This window comes from Chionomys nivalis, chromosome 2 (genome assembly GCF_950005125.1).
Source record: "Chionomys nivalis chromosome 2, mChiNiv1.1, whole genome shotgun sequence".
In the NCBI taxonomy this organism is placed as follows: Eukaryota; Metazoa; Chordata; class Mammalia; order Rodentia; family Cricetidae; genus Chionomys; species Chionomys nivalis.
The window spans coordinates 75,243,342-75,259,755 of record NC_080087.1 but is presented as its reverse complement, the minus strand read 5'-3'; the positions used below and the strand labels follow the sequence as shown (position 1 = coordinate 75,259,755).

The 16,414-nt window shown below is 50.8% G+C and overlaps 1 protein-coding gene across 1 annotated transcript; it reads right to left on the bottom strand.

Annotated features, from left to right (window-relative positions):
* Window positions 1-6,851: 6,851 nt before the first annotated feature.
* Pnma8b (PNMA family member 8B) lies at window positions 6,852-11,069 on the bottom strand. Its single transcript, XM_057762968.1, has one exon. The coding sequence runs from the start codon at window positions 10,642-10,644 to the stop codon at window positions 8,668-8,670; it is 1,977 nt and encodes a 658-aa protein (XP_057618951.1). The 5' UTR covers window positions 10,645-11,069; the 3' UTR covers window positions 6,852-8,667.
* Window positions 11,070-16,414: the final 5,345 nt, after the last annotated feature.

Below are 16,414 nucleotides of genomic sequence, written 5' to 3'. Positions count from 1 at the left end.
CAGCAGTATTGCCTTCATACATATTTCAAAAATAGTCCAGCCCACTATGTTGAGAGAATCACAGTTGGGCAAGAAGCCCACACATTTATAGAAAATTAAGGAAATAAACTCACCACTGTAATATCACCACTCAGGAGACTGAGGCAGGAGGATTGCCACAAGTGCAAGGCCAGACTGGGCTATATAGTGAGGCTGTACAGCCTGTGCTACAAAAACAGAAATGCTGTCACAAGGGGCACAGCCTGGGACAGGAGGGATGTGGAATGAGAAAAGCACACAGGGTCTTCTGGGGCCAGAAAGATGGTTCAGAGGGGAAAGGCACTTGCCACTAAGCCTTATGATTCAAGTTCCATCCCCAGGACGGTGGGAGGAGAAAATGGACTCTCAAAAGTCATCCTCTGAGCCAATCAGTGGTGGTGCATGCCTTTAATCCCAGTACTTGCGAGGCAGAGGCTGGCATATATCTGTGAGTTGGAGGCCAGCCTGGTCTATAGAGTGAATTCCAGCACAGGCTCCAAAACAGCTACAGAGAAAGCCTATATGGAAAAAGAAAAGAAAGAGACTGTAATAATGAATGCTGGGGGTGCGACTGTCCCCAGTGTCCGTTCACTCTTCCTCATGACGCGTTACTGATTCCTAAACCAGCTGGGGCAAATTTCAGTACATTATCTAATCCACAACTTTTTTATTTGGTTTTTTGAGACAGTTTTCACCGTGTAACGGTCCTGGCTGTCCTGGAACTACCTCTATAGACCAAGCTGGCCTCAAAGTCAGAGCTCCACCTGCCTCCTGAGTGCCTCCCGAGTTATGCATTACCACTTCCAGGCACCTAGTCCATGACTTTTCAAGTTTGCACTAGGATTTCTATTGCTGTGACGGAAAACCACAACCAAAGTACAAGTTGGGGAGGAAAGGGCTTATTTGACTTACACTTTGGCATTACTGTTCATCAAATAGTGCAGGAACCTGTAGGCAGGAGCTGATGCAGCGGCCATGGAGGGAAGTTGCTTACTGGCTTGCTTCCCATGGCTTGCTCAGGCCACCTTCTTCTTCTTTTTTTTTTCTCTCCAAAACAAGGTTTCTCTGCGTAGCCCTGGCTGTCCTGGGACTCACTCTGTACACCAGGCCGAACTTGCACTCACAGAGATCCACCTGCCTCTGCCTCCCAAGTGCTGGAATTAAATATGTGTGCGGCCACTGTCCAGCCAGACTATCTTCTTATAGAACCCAGGGCCAGCAAGCCAGGGATGATGTCGCCCACCATGTGTGGGCCTCCTGCATTGATCACCAATTGAGAAAATACCTTACAGCTGGATGTCATGAAGGCATTTCCTCAAATGAGGCTCCCTCTAAAGACTCTAACTTGTGTCAACTTGACACACAAAACCAGTCAGTACAAAGTTATTGTGTCTATGTGTGTCTATGTGTGTGTATCTGTGTATGTGCAGGTGTTTGTACATGTGTGTGCATGTGGAAGCCAGCAGTTGACATAGGTGTGTCTTCCTTGAGGCCAGATGGTGTCTGAACTCCCTAGAAAGGGAGTTACAGAAAGTTGAGAGCCACCTGGTGGGAGCTGAGAATCGAACCTGGGACCTCTGGAAAAGCAATGTTCTTTCACTGTACCCAGAGCCCACTGATTCGGCAAGGCTGACTGCCCAGCAAGTCCCAGGATCCAGAATCCTCCTTCCCAGCACTGGGATTACAGGAACACCGTGCCAGGCCTTCATATGATGCTGGACACTAACTCAGTTCCTCGTACTTACATGGCAAGATCTTTAACATTTGCTGTTTCCCCCCACCCCCACCCTTAAAATTGCCTTCAAGTGACCACAAGTTTGAGGTTACCTTCATGGTTACAGCAGCCAAGTAAATGCTAAAATCATTTCCTAGAATGTTTCACAGATGAAAACTTGAGCCCCAACAGTGTAAAACACATTGCTAAGAGACTCACCAACCAAATGCACAAAACACAGTCAGGTAGGCTTCTCTCATTTGTGAGGGGCTGGGGTGTGGCTCAGTGGTAGAGCCCCTGCCTAGAATCCCCCAGTGAGGGGCTGGGGGCGTGGCTCAGTGGCAGAGCCCTGTCTAGAATCCCCCAATGCAGGAACGGTACGTATGGTTCAGTGGTAGAGCACTTGCTCAGCAGGTATAAAGCTCTGCATTCTGTTCACTGCACCACAAAAAATAATTTTTAAATATAAGCCAGTGTTAGGGAGGTGACTTAATAGGTAATGTGTTTATTTCACAAACATTCAGACCTGAGTTCGAATCCCCAGCACCCATGTAAAGCCATGTGCAGGGGAACAGATCTGTAACCCCAGCCCAGGAATAGGGGGTATAGAGAGAAGCAGGTCCTGGGGGCTCACTGAATAGCCATCCAGCTGAAACTAGGAGATGCACATCAGTGAGAGACCTGATCTCAAAAGTGCAAGTGGAGAGCCATGAGGGACTACAACTGATGCGGACTTCCGGCCTCCTCGCCAGTGGTTGGGTTTGGATTTCCTTCTCTCTCTCTCTCTCTCTCTCTCTCTCTCTCTCTCTCTCTCTCTCTCTCTCTAAGATTGGGCTTCTTTGTGTAACTGTCCTGACTGTCTCGGAACTAGCTCTGTAGACCAGGCTGACCTCGAACTCACTGAGATCCGCCTGCCTCTGCCTCCTGAGCTCTGGGATTATAGGCATGCACCGCCACCTCCCAACCTATACCCTACTTTTTATGGCAGGGTCTCCCACTAACCAGGAGCTTGTCAATTTGGCTAGACTGTCTGGCCAGGACCAGGAACACTTCTGTCTCTGTGTCCCCCGTGCTGGGAGTACAAGCATATGCTGGCCACATCCAATTTTTTACCAGAATACTGGGAATCCAAACTTGAATCCTCAAGTTTGTATAGCCTGCATTTTACCAACTGAGCCGTCTCCCTAGCCCTGTAGATTGGCTAGCCTTGAACTCATGAGTCTCTTGCCTCCACCTCTCCAGCATCAGCCTACTAGAATATGCTGCCACAACGGGCTTGAGGCTTTCTTTTAAAGGCTGTACAGCCTTTAGAAGTCAAGGTCTGACTGCCAGCAGTAGGTCACCAGAGACGGGCTTTGGAGGTCCTATCCCCCTGTGTTCTAGCAGTGGTATCTCTGCTTCTGGGTTTGTCACCATGGCAACAGGCTCTGTTATTATTCCATGCGGCTATGCCTTGCCCAGCACGATGGACCAAGTTCTCTCTGAAGCTATAAGTCTGAAGCATTTCTCCCATAAATTGTCTCCGAATACTAAGGGTGTTTGGTACTTTGGTCATCTTAGGAGGTGTAGGTGGTGCCTTCAGGCCAGTCCCAAATACGTGATTGATACCTCTGGACTTTTAGTTCTGAAAGAAATGGGTGTCCAGGGAGGAAGCCCCAAAAGTCAGGCTCTAATTCATCCTCTATCTGTACCAACCTCAATGCCTCTTGATGTCACCAGAAAGAAAAATGGCACAGAACCCACGAATAGGAGAGAGCTGTCATCCCAAAAGAGAAAAGACTTCCTGCGTTCTCCAGCCGCCCCCCCCTTCTTGTTTTATGTATTGGAGGGGCTTCCTCATCAAAGCAAACACTCCACTCCTGAAGGAGGACCCAGGTCAGAGCTGAGCCACCTGCTCATAGGACGCTCCTTTAGGGCGCAAGACAGCCCATTATTTATATAGCTCCTACAGGCACGGAGTGCATGGCCGTGCGTGGTGGTGCACATCTTTAACCCCAGCACTTCGAGATAGAAACGGGATCTCTGTGAGCTGGAGGCCAGACTGGACTACACAGGGCTACATAGAGAGAGCCTGCCTTAAAACGAAAAGGTTCTGTGTGTAGTTCTACTGGGTAACTTGGAGTCAAGCATCAGATCTCAAGGTACAGGCACCAGAGTAGCCATTCTCAGAATGGCCATGTCCTCCAGTCACCTGGGTAGCTTTTGACAACAGATTTAGGAAGCCCATCCGCAAAATGGCTCAGTAGATCCATGGTGGGCCCAGAAATATGAATTTTCTCGCAGATTCCCAGGAGCTCCTGAAGCAGCCAGGCTCAGACCTTGACTCTGGGTTTCCATGCCAATTGCACGGGGAAATGGTGGTGAGCATGTGGTTTGAACCCGCGGGCCCTGAGCGCCCTCTCGTGGTACAATGGGGCATCTGCAGCTCTTGTGAGTTGCCGCCTCTGTGTAACTGAATGCTAGGAGCAGCATCCTGGGGGAAATGGGAGGAGTCTTCACTAAGGATCTGGGCTTCTTGTAGACACCAGACTTTGGATACCGGAAGGGGTGACGTTATAGGGCCCCCCAGAACCCTCACTTTCCCTTTGTTGCACCTATTCACGACGTTAGGAATCTCCAGCGTTGATGTCCTTATCTGAGAGAGCTGTGAGACAGGACAGATGAGGTGCCAGGCAAAGACATACATCCAGAAAATCTGCATGGATCACTCCACCCCGAGCTTCCTCTTCCTAAATTCGGCTCTCTAGAATTCTATTAGCCAGCAGCCCGGCTAGAGCCAGGTGGCCTTTTGTTTTGAAGTTTTCTACTAGGGTTTTTGTTTCCTTGTTTGTTCTTTCACTGTATTTTGGGGTGGTGGTGGTGGAGTGGGGTGGGATGAGAGTGTGTGTGTGTGTGTGTGTGTGTGTGTGTGTGTGTGTGTGTTTGGACATGCTCCTGCCATGGCTCACGTTTGTAGGTCAGAGTTCAGTTGGAATAGAACTCAGGTTCTATCCTTGCTCGCAAGCACCTCCATGCCTTAGGCCCATCGAGAGTTGGGTCTTGTCTTGCAGCCCCAGCTCACCTGGAACTTCTGCTCCCCCTGCTTTCGCTTCCTGAGTACTCAGATTACAGATGTGCGCTGCTACATGAGGCTAAATGGTCTTTTGGTGACACTGCTTCCCCCGATGCCCAGCTTTGATCCTTGCACAGAAGGGACCAGTTAATGACACGCTGATGTCGCTTGCCTGCCTTGTAGCTTTTGCTTTGCACTGGCTGGGGCCTCTCAGCTGATGCTTCTCCCCTCAGGCATGTACCTGCCACAGGCCTCTGTTGCCTCTGCTGTCCACAGGCTTCTGCCTTGGGGGCCTTTTCCAGTCAGCAGCTCCGGATTTCTAACACATAGATCTTATCTTTATCTAGGGAGTACGTCACCTGTCGTTTCTCCCAGGAACGCACCTGCACCTAGGAACGCAGCCTGGAGGAATCCGCATTGCGCAGCGTGCGCTAAGGTTGCTTTTCCCGCCGCCAGGGCGCAGCCGAGCCCCACCCACCTACGTCACTTGGGGCTCCCTGTAGGTTGCATCCGCTTCAGCTCACGACTTTGAGTCTGACACCCTCCCTCCCGACCCCCGGGCAACCTCAGGGCCTCCACTTCACAGCTCCTTCTGCTTTTCTTTACTGGCCCCTCGGCTCCCTCCAGAGACCTTATGGTTCTGGAACGTTCCTCACCAAGTGCATCTGGGGTCTGGTTTAGCCAAAGCAAACGAGTTATTCGTTGTAACTAGTCAACAACCCTCTGCCAATCGGAACTACACTGTTAGCCGCACAGTGATAGGCGCTGGGGAGGCTGTGGGATACACCCCACTCCCTCTGCTGCGAGCTGACTCTAAGAGGTTCTGCTCCCTCCACCTGCTCACCCACTTTCCCCTAGCCAGGTAGGACCCCAAAGACCTAGCCTCATTGGCTACTGATCTTGGATGGTGCACTAGGGCTGGAAAAGTTGGGGAGGAAGACTGCTCGATCCTGAAGGCAGCAGCAGAAAGCAGCAACACGGACAAACCAAACCCCCTGAACTGTCTTCAGCAAAACTGCCTCTGGGTTTGGGGTCTCCAGACTCCAGTGACCTGGGTTCCAGGCTGTCAGCTTTTCAGAAGAGGTACCTCCAAACGCAGGAAGAGAGCTGCTATTTCATCATGAGCGATGTACCCATCCTCGTGTTGCACCCCTAAAAGCGCCCATTTATGTAGTCGGTAAGTGTGTCAAGGTGCAGTTAGAGTTCTCACTATGGAGAGCGTCACTTTCTAAATAGGGTCATCAGGGAGCCCTCCTTGGTAATGTGATATCTGAAGTGATATGTCCTGGGGAAGGGCATTCCAGGCAGCTGGAAAAGCGTGTGCAAAGACCCTGAGGTAGGAGCAAGCCTTATATCTTAGGACCTAGAGGATTAAAGTCACTAAAAGACTCAGAAGGGATTGTGGGAAATGAGGCAGGGATCGGAGGAGATACCATGTGTGGACCACAATGATAAAAACTTTCAGTGACCATAGAGATGCCCTGTACCTATAATGAGCAATGTGGCACCACTGGCCACGTGAAGCACTTGAGCCCACATGGATGGGACTGCCAAAATAATGCAGATGTTTCGCTTTATTTCGTGTAGATTCTACGTAAAGTAAGTGGCTCCTTGGTGGCCAGTGGTGACACTGTTGGACAAAGAAGGTCCAGATCTCTGTAAAATATTTGGCTTGGAGCTGTGGAGACATACCAAGCTCGGCTAGCCTGTGAAGAGAGAGGTGGCACTGCCAGGTGACAGACAAGGCTGCCAAGGCAGTCCCCGTGGGCCACCATGCCCATTCCTGGCAGTGAAATGCAGACCAAGCTAAAACCCCAAGCTGTGCTGTAGGACTTTGCTCTGGGGTCCCCAGTAGAGACTGGGACAAGGCTTGGAAACGGGGGACTGAGGACAAATGTGAGCTATATCAGGGCCCATGGGGAAGAAGGGCTCAATAAAAGTGGCAAGGTTCCAGGTGAATTGGAGTGTGGAGGGGCAGGGAGAAGGAGCCAGGGATGAGGGTCAGCCATGATGGCAAGGCATGCCACTCAGCCCGGTCCACATGCACACCATTGTTCAGACCACAGAAACAACAGCCAAAAGGTGCTTCATTTTGTTTCACTGGAGGATCCCGGCTCACATGGCGCACAAGGACAGGTACCTATAACTATGCAGGAAGAGGTGACATGTGGGGCCCTCCCCAGCCACAGGTTACTCAGGAATTCCACCAGACCCCAAGTCCATCAGCCCACATGAAGAGAGGCTTCCTCTCCAGTCACAGGCCACTCTGGCCTGCTTCTCCATCCGTCCCTTCATTGTCACTGGTCCTCGGAAGCGAGGGGATAGCTGCTTCTGAGTACAAAGAGGTACCCACAGCCCTTGCAGTTTCTGTATGTCCCTGTCACAGGGTTGGATTGTCCAGTTTGGGCTGTGAGGGCAGGTCAGAACTTCTCTTACATCCTCGAGGGTCCAGGCACCACGAACTGGTCACTTCCTAGGGATAGAAACTTGGACACACACATACACACACGTGCGCACGAACAAGAGGGTGAAAGTGCTGTGCAAGGGAAGGCATTATCTACACAGCGTAACACAGAACTGCGCAGCCAGGCTTTGGCACATAGCACTACAGGAAAACACAGCTGAAGTGGTTGCTCTCAGGGACAGCAGTGGGCTGCAGCCTGGCCAGGGTCAGCCAGGATTATGGGGGTGGAGACCAGGATGGGGGAGAGCAACTGCTTCCTGCAATGGGGCCCTTGGCCCTTTAAGGAGACCTGGGGTATTTACTGAACGTGGTAATTGGGGGAATGGACAAGGGACTCCATTGTCATATTAAGTCAAGAGTTACAAGGGCAAACAGCTGAGGAGTGGCCAGGGACAGCTGGTGCGATTGAGTTGGGGCGCCACAGAGGGAGGGGAAGGGCTTGCCCAGAGAAGCCAGAAATCTGGATTTCCTGTGAGTTTTTCAAAATCAGAACACATTGGCAGAGTGTTACCAGTTCAACCTTTAGACAAGGGCTGGTGGGGGAGCCACCTGCAGAGCCTAGGATGGGTGGGCTAATACCACCACCTCTCCTCCTCCTCTCCCTCCCCTCTCTTCCTTTCCTCATCCCCCACCAGCCTTCCTCCCCCTCTTCTTCTATTTCTGTTCCTCCTCCTCCCAGCCCCTCAGACTTGCACTTCTGGAGTACCCTCCCTTCAACACACACACGCGCACACACACACACACACACATATGCACACACACATAAACACACATACACACATACATTACACACACATACACAATACACATACACACATACATTACACACACATACACACATACATTACACACACATACACACATACACACACATACATTACAAACACAAACACACACACACACACACACACACACACACACACGGCCCTTAGCCCTTCCAAACTCAGCGAATGCCTATAATGCCCAACTCTCTCTTGTTTCACCCCCAGGCCCCGTCAGGCCAGAGGTGGTTCACAGTCATCCCAGCTGTTTGGCCAGAAGCAGGTTCCTGGAAGAATGGGCAGGTAGGGGTGCCAGGCACCCACCCACACTCACACTGGGGCTCCAGATGCACAGCAGAGCCCCTCCAGAGTCTTCCAGGACTGCATCTTCTCTGCACCCACTGGCCACTGCATCCAAGTGTCTTGTCTCTTTTTTTCTTTGTCGTATCAAGGCTTCGGCCATCACGATCGCTCACGCCATCTGTTCATGGAACTAAGAGGGAAGGCTGGGCACCGGTCATAGCCAGCCAGGGACGCAGCAGAACACAAAGCAAATGCACGCGGTTAAGCGAGAGGGGGAAGCAGGGAGGAGAGAGAATAGTAGGAGGGGAAAGGGGTCCACACACAAGAGACAGGGCTCGTAGTGGCATCTGTGGCACTAACGGCATTTGGGCGCCCGCCTTGGGCCCCGACGAGCTTTCTTCCCGCGGGTAGACTTGGGAACAGCAGCTGGCTGTCCCTTGGCTTCGCCAGCCCTGGCACGGGCCCCGGCGCCTGCAGACCCCTTCTTCTTCTTGTTCCCCGCGTGGTCTTCGGGTGCAGCCCCGCTCCCGGCTTTCTTCTCTGGAGTGACGCCCCGACCACGACCTCGGCCACTCCTGCGGGTTTTGCGTGCCCTGGATGCGGTGGAGACCGCGGTGGCGCCAGCAGGAGCCAGGCTTTTGGAGCCCGTGCGCGCTCTTTTGGCGCGAGGCTTCTTGGACACGCTGTCACCAGGTTCTGACTCTTCAGAACTGTCAGTGTCGTCGGAATCTCCCTCTGATTCTGTGTCTGAATCCTCGTCGGATTCCTCGTTGGATTCTAGATTCTCCTGGGAGGCCAGGAAAGCCAGGACATCGGATAAGCCACCTTGGCTGTGATCACACTTCCTGCCACCACTGCCACCTCCGCCCCACCTGCTGGCTTCTTCCTCCTTCACAGCTTCCACCATATCCTGCGCAGCCAGGAGTGCCACCAGCTCCAAGAGGCCACCCTGGTGGCCCTCAGCGGTCCAGCCTCTGAGGAGACCAAGACCAGACTTCTTTCCCTTGGGGCAGTTCTCTGCTTCGGCCAAGGTAGAAATACATTCCAGAAGATTCCCATCTTCCTCCGCCTTCCTCAGGACCATGGCGTCCACCTGGCGGCCTGCTTCCTCTACCTTCACTCTGGGCCCGGAGGTGTCCTTGGACATGACGGACAGGACTTGAGGAAGGACATCTTTTTTGTCTTTTTTATCGCCCCAGCCTAGGGTCTCGATCACAGAAGCGATTTTTAGCATTTCCTCTCTGGCAGAGGGGTCAGCGGGGTCGGTATAAGCCACGATAGCCACAAACTCAGGGTTGTCTACCCCTTCTTTTCCTCGCTCTCCATTTTCCAGAGACTCGCCGTCGGAATCATCATCATCATCATCATCGTCATCATCATCTTCCTCTTCTTCTTCTTCATCTTCATCTTCCTCCTCCCCCTCGCTATCTACATCCACAACCGGGGTATCTCTTACAGCCAGGAGCGCAACTAAATCAGGGACTCCACTCTTTTCATCTTTGATGTTTAGGCAGATGGACTCTGTCCCAGGAAGGTCTTTCTCGATCGCTTCCTTCTTAGCTTTGTCGGTGACAGTGACAAGTGCCAAAAACTCTCGGGGGCCATCTCCTTCGTCCTGGTCCCCCCGGAAGGCCCACTTCTTGGTGAGTTCTTTGGCGGCTGCTTGCAGCGTGGCATACAGAGCCCTCTGGTCCTCGTCTACGCTCAGGTCCTCTGCATAGATCTCCTCTATGACAATGCCCAGGCTGTCATCAGATGAGTCTTCGGACTCACTCCTGGCTCGGCGCCCTCCCCGGCCCCTCTTCTTGCCCTTCTGAGCCGTAAATGTGTGGGTTCTAGATCTGCGCTTGCCTCCCCGACGGCTCCGACGGCCGTTCCTGGCTGCCCCTTCGGAGGAAGCAGCCTTCTTGGCCTCTTTCCCCAACCCCTTTGCCTGGGCTTGGGCCTCCAATACCAGAGGGATAGCTATTTCTCTAAAGTCATCCATGGGCCGTTCATCGAGCAACAGGCGCCTCATCTGCCTAAGGACCCGAGCATCTTGCCCGCGGTCCTTACTCAGGATCTTCCAGATACCATTATCTCCCCGGATATGGATGGGAATGGCAGAGTGATCGATATCTGCCCCAAACTCCACCAAGGCGGCCTGAGCTTTTTCCTTGGTCACTGCTCTCACAGTCCGAAGCCTGTAGTTGCCCAGGGGTTGCAAATTCGGTCTCAGAGTGGCTTCGATGTCTGCCTGCTGCAGGCGCTCAGGGATGCCGGTAATCAGCAGGGCCCTGTGAACCTCCACTTCCAGCTCCTTGCACCAATCTTGCAGAAGGTTCATGGTCATGGCGCTGCCCAGTAGAGAGGCTAATCTTGGAGTGGGAGGGAGCCCGAGGAAGGGGTGGACTGCGGAACACAGGCTTGGTCAATCTTACTCTGGAAGGGCCACCCGCGGGTTCAGGCTCAGGTTTTGGGGCTCCGGGCTCTAGCTACCTGCCGGCTAGCGGAACGCAATGTTATTTCCCCGGGGCAATCCGAGGGTCCGCAGGGGACTTACGTGTCCGATCTCCCGGCTGGCCCGAGCTGTTCCTCCCTTCCCTTTGTCCCTGACAGCCTAGGCCACCGCTGGTGGGATGCAGGAGGGTGACGATCAATGCACCTGGTGGGCGTGGGGGGTGGGAGCGGCAGCTCGCCTGCGCTCCCGCGAAGTCTGGAGCGAAGCGCGCACCCTGGTCTAGACGTTCAGCGGGGCTGCTGCAGTAAGGCAGCCTAAGACTGCGCCTGCGCGGATCCAGTCCCCTCCCCGCCCCCTCCTGCTAGTCACCGTCTCCATAGTAACACTGCAGGCAGCAGCTGGGGTCTCTGCTGTTGTGAACGCAGCATCTGCTCTTAAAGGGCCAGGTGGGAAGGAGTGCTTCGGGATCGAAGTGAAGAGCAAGGACAAAGTCACTGGGCCATATTCACCACTGAAGGGGATCAGTCTCTCTACAGGGGATAAAGATCGCCTTTGAAAGCGTAGATGCTTCCACAAGGGGTATTTACTTTGGTTTTGTTTTTTGAGGCAAGGTCTCCTGTAGACCAAGGTAGCCTTGAACTTGTCAAGTAGCCTCGGATGACCTTGAACTTCAAATTCTCCTGCTTTTGCCCTATCAACAAGTACTGAGATTACTGGCCTGTGTGACTTCTTGCCTGCGTTATTTTTAATGCGTTTCTGGTGGGTGGAGGCCAGGGTTTTCTGCATTCTGTGCAGGCACTCTACCAACTGAATGGCTTCCCCACTCCCGCGGGACAAGTGCAGCTCTGCTTATAAAGCCCCAAACCAAATTGTTCTTTGGAGATGTCTCCTCACACAGGCTCCATCTTTTTTTTTTTTTCATGGTACAGATGTCTCAATACCAACCAGGGATGCCAAGGCTAGCTGTCCTTTATGAGCTGAGGGTCATCATTTAGGTTTCACTCATGAATGTTCTTATATTCTGTTTTGAAACAGGATCTCACTTTGTAGCCCAGGTTAACCTCAAACTCACAGAGATCTGTCTGCCTCTGCCTCCTAAATGCTGGGATTAAAATTGTATACCAACACACCTAGATCCTTTTTTATTTTGTGTTTTTGTTTTGTTTTGAGACGGGGTTATCACTATGTAGCCCAGGCTAGCCTCAAACTCCTGGCAACCTTCCCACCTCAGTCTCCCAAATGCTGGGATCATAGGTATGAACTACTGTACTCAGATCTTCCAAAGCCTTTATTTTTAAATCCTTGGTTGTATTTATAGTTTGTGTGTGGGTGATGCATGCCTGTGCCACAGCACATGTATGGAGGTCAGAGGCCAACTTGCAGGAGGTCAGCTCCCTCATCTCCCACGTGGGACCAGGAATTGAACTCTGGGAGACCCGCTGATCGATCCCCATGGTCCAGTCCTAAAAAGGCTCTTGAGCCGCCTGTCCCCTACTCTACAGTGTCTAGTAGACTAACTGTTGGATTTGTACCCTATTCCTATCGCTTCCCAGCTGCCACTTTAAGAATCTTCTAGAACTTCTCCAGGCCTGTTTGCTCCTCTGTGAAATGGTGACAGCATTATTCCTCCTCCTAAGGGTTCTCCTTGGGACCCTAACCCACAAGAGGGCAGGGGGAGGGTCTGGCTGTGTGTGTTGTTTATCGAGGCTCGCCATTACATAAGCATTTGTTAAGTAATAAAGAAATAAACAGAACAAACCCCCCTCAGGTTCCCACCCTCCTCCGGCTTTTGTTATTTGTTTTCTTCTGCAGAAAGAAGGTGGACAGCACAGTTCCCATGGCAACCGTGTGCTGCGCAAACTCGCTCACCTACTCTCTGTTTCCCCTGCTTTTCTTTCATCTTCCTGATCCTAAAATGGATGTCCTCAGACAGAAATGCCATGACAGCCTCAAAGGCAAAATACCTGCGTGATGACATTTCACAGTAGCCCTCGTCAGGAAATAAAAAGCAGAAGGGAATTTTACGAATAGATTAGATCCACCATCCACCCCTGAGAGACACACGGTTATTTGACTTGGGTTCTAAAAAAAATTTTTTTTTAATTTTTTCATTCTGTGTGTGTGTGTGTGTGTGTGTGTGCATGTGTATACAAATACCTATGTGCCTTGGCAAGCGTGTGAAGCTGAAAAGACACCTGGGGCAGTTCTGTCCTTCTACCACTTTTGTGGGACAAGGGTTAAGCTCAGGCTTGGTAGCAAGAGCCTTTACCCACTGAGCCATCTTGCCGTCCCTACACTGAGTTTTGTTCATTTGTTTTGAAACAGGCTTTCACTCTGTAGCCAAGGCTGTTCTTGAACTTTCAGCAATCCTCCTGCCTCAGCCAACTGCTGCTGGGATTGTTTGAAGTGGCCCCCAACACCTGGCTGTAGACTGTGCTATCATGTGCACGTGTCGTTACACAAAGCGACGAAAGGGCCGTTGTACATTCTCTTGTTTGTAACGAGTCATCAGCCACAGATGGCTTCCAGGAATTCGTCCTGAGGAACTCATTAGGGATGTGTGCATGTGAGCATAGGCGATGGAGTGATTTGCACCCACGGGGACAAGATTTCCTATCTGCCGAGGGTGGCTGTGGTACAGCTCACGTGAAAATGAACATACAACAGACACACTCTCCCAGCTCTGTATGATTCAGGCAGGAGAGATGGCCGAGCAGGTAAAGGACCCTGCTGACAAGCCTGAGGACCCACAGTGAAAGAAGAGAACGTTTTTGCAAGCTTTCCTGTGACCCCCACATCCACGTGGCAGTCACTCATGCACACTCACGGGCACACAATAATAGTAAATAAAATTAAAGGTTTTTAGTTTTTAAAAAAAGCCTTCAAGATGGCTCAGCAGATTAAGGCATTTGTCACCAAGCCTGATGACCTGAGTTCCACCCTCAGGACCCACAGAGTGGAAGGAGACCAGAACTCACTCTTACAAGCTGTCCTTTGAAGCCCCCTCCACATTCCAAGGTACCCATGTATCCCCAAACACATACAAAATAAAGTAAATCAATGAATGAGGAAACAAATAAATGTAATAAATTTTTAAAAAATATTTATTTATTATGTATACAACATTCTATCTGTGTGTATGCCTGCAGGCCAGAAGAGGGCACCAGACCCCATTACAGATGGTTGTGAGCCACCATGTGGTTGCTGGAAATTGAACTCAGGATCTTTGGAAGAGCAGGCAATGCTCTTAACTTCTGAGCCATCTCTCCAGCCCTGTAATGAATTTTTAATTAAAAATATACAGTGTCCAAGTTATTGCTTACATGGTGATATGCATCTGTCAAACTGTCTATATACAGCTTGAAAGTCTGTGACAGGAGGGGGACACTGAGTCTGACTACACAGCCTGGAATCCTCCTGCCGCTGCTTCCCCAGAGCTAGGATTGCAAGCATACATGGATACACTCAGCCTAAGCCTTTGCAATTTCGTGTTGTTTTATTTTGTTTAAGACACACTGTAGCTATGTAGCGCCCGCTATCCTTGAACTCGGGATCCTCCTGCCTTGCTACCCAAGTGCTGGGAATACAGGTGTGTACCACCATGCCTGGGATCTTGGATTGCTTTTCGTTTTTCTTAAGTAAGTTTGGGTGGAGAATGAGGGCCTCATAAATTTCCAGAAGGTAAGGTGCAGTACTGAAGAAGCAGAAGCCCCTTCATGTACAAAAATTCCAGAGCATCCGAGGATAGACTTGAATCCTGATCCCTCTAAGCAAAAGTGGGGACCAGCCAGGAAGGACCTGTGACTGCCCTAGCTGTAGCCCCTGTGGTTCCCATGGAAACAGCTGGAAGAATGGAGTATATAAAATGTTCTGTGAAATTCTCTTCTGATTCCTGCGTTTGAGGAAGGTGAAAATAAATAACCTACGAATGAGGCCACGGGTCTGGCGTGCTAGCACCTGGAGCCCTGGCACCCCAAGACTCTGGTGATGGAGGAATGAGGATGAGGAATTCAAGGTTAGTTTTGACTATCTAGTGCCAGTCCAGCCTGAGCTACATGATGCTGGGATTTGGGGTAGGGGGAGGTGCTGGAGAGAAGAGTTAGTCAGCACAGCATTACCACAGAGGCATAATGTACTGAGTTTGGTCCCACAGCACTGACATAAAAACTAGCAAGACTGTACACACCTGTAATCTCAGTGCTGAAAATGCAGACACAGGAGGCTCCCTGGGGCTCGCTAGACCAGCCAATCTGTCTGAAATAGTGAACTCCAGCTTTAACGAAAGGCCATGCATTAAAAAGGAAAGTCGAGGGCCAGTGAGTTGGCTGAATGGGTAGTGAGGCTTGCTACCAAGCCTGAGGACCTGGTTCAATACCTGTATTCAATACCTGTGTCCAGTATCAGAAGACCACCTCAAAAAAGGAGAGAGCAAGGTCCTGTAAGCTGTCCCCTGACCTCTACATTCATGGTGTAACACACACACACACACACACACACAGATAAATGTAATGATTTTCTTAACTTTTTTGTTTGTTTGTTTGTTTTGTTGTTGTTTTGTTTATTTGACTGGTTGATTGGTTTTTCAAGACAGGCTTTCACTGTATAACAGCTTTGACTGTCCTGGAACTTGCTCAACAGACCAGGCTGGCCTCGAACTCACAGAGAGCCACCTGTCTCCAGAGTGCTGGCATTAAATGTATGCACTGGCAGGTTTTTTGTTTGTTTGTTTTTTGTTTTTAATTGAGGTGGAGAATGATTTAAGGAAGAAACCTCATACCAGCCTTTGCCTACACACACACACACACACAAGCAGGGGTGGGGGGAACATCATGCTGAAGTAATGGCGGAGTGAGAATTCTCACACGAAAACATCAGCTGCCTTTTTCACTGCCGGTCTCTTCCCAGTGCTCAGTGGAATTTTCCAGAGACTGTGTGGTATTTGATATTGCAGCTGACAGAAGGGAGTAGGTAGGCGGGCTGTGGAGTGACACATGAATGAGATTTGCAAAAACATGCTAAGAAAAATTCCCCTCCCAGGCCCAGGAAAAGGGGGCGGAAACATTGTAGGAGCTGGAGAACTGGGAGGAGTGCCTAGAAAATGATGCTTTTGGGGTATGACGCAGCCCATGCAGTCACGAACCCACAGCCGCTGTGGCTGTGTGCTCAAGACCTGCACAAAAAAGAAAAAAGGCGTGAGAGCAGGAGGGGAACCAACTGGAAAGGAGTAGGTCCGACAGGAATGAGGAGGGGGATAAGAGGCAAGGGATGGGTAGTCTGGTCACAATGCATGGCATCCATGCATGAAACTGCCAACATTAAATTAAAAAAAAAAGAAAGAAAGAAAATGCACTTTAAGAAATAAAGTTGGAGGGCCTTCATCATTTTTTATACAGTCAAAAATATAAGAACAAATATAACTTACTTGAGACGTGTCCCTCTGAATAGCCCAGACGACTCAGACTCAGACCCTTCCGCCTCCTAGGAACTGGGGGGGCAAACATAGCTGGGTTTGGTGGTTCCCCCCTTTTCTTTCTTTCTTGAATTTATGATCCTTTCTCTCCTCTACAGACTAAGACTGAAGTGCTTTTTGGAAAAAGGTCAAACCTACTTGTTTTTTTGTTCTTGTTTATAAGGGGAGGGGTGTTGAGCCAGAGTTTCTCTG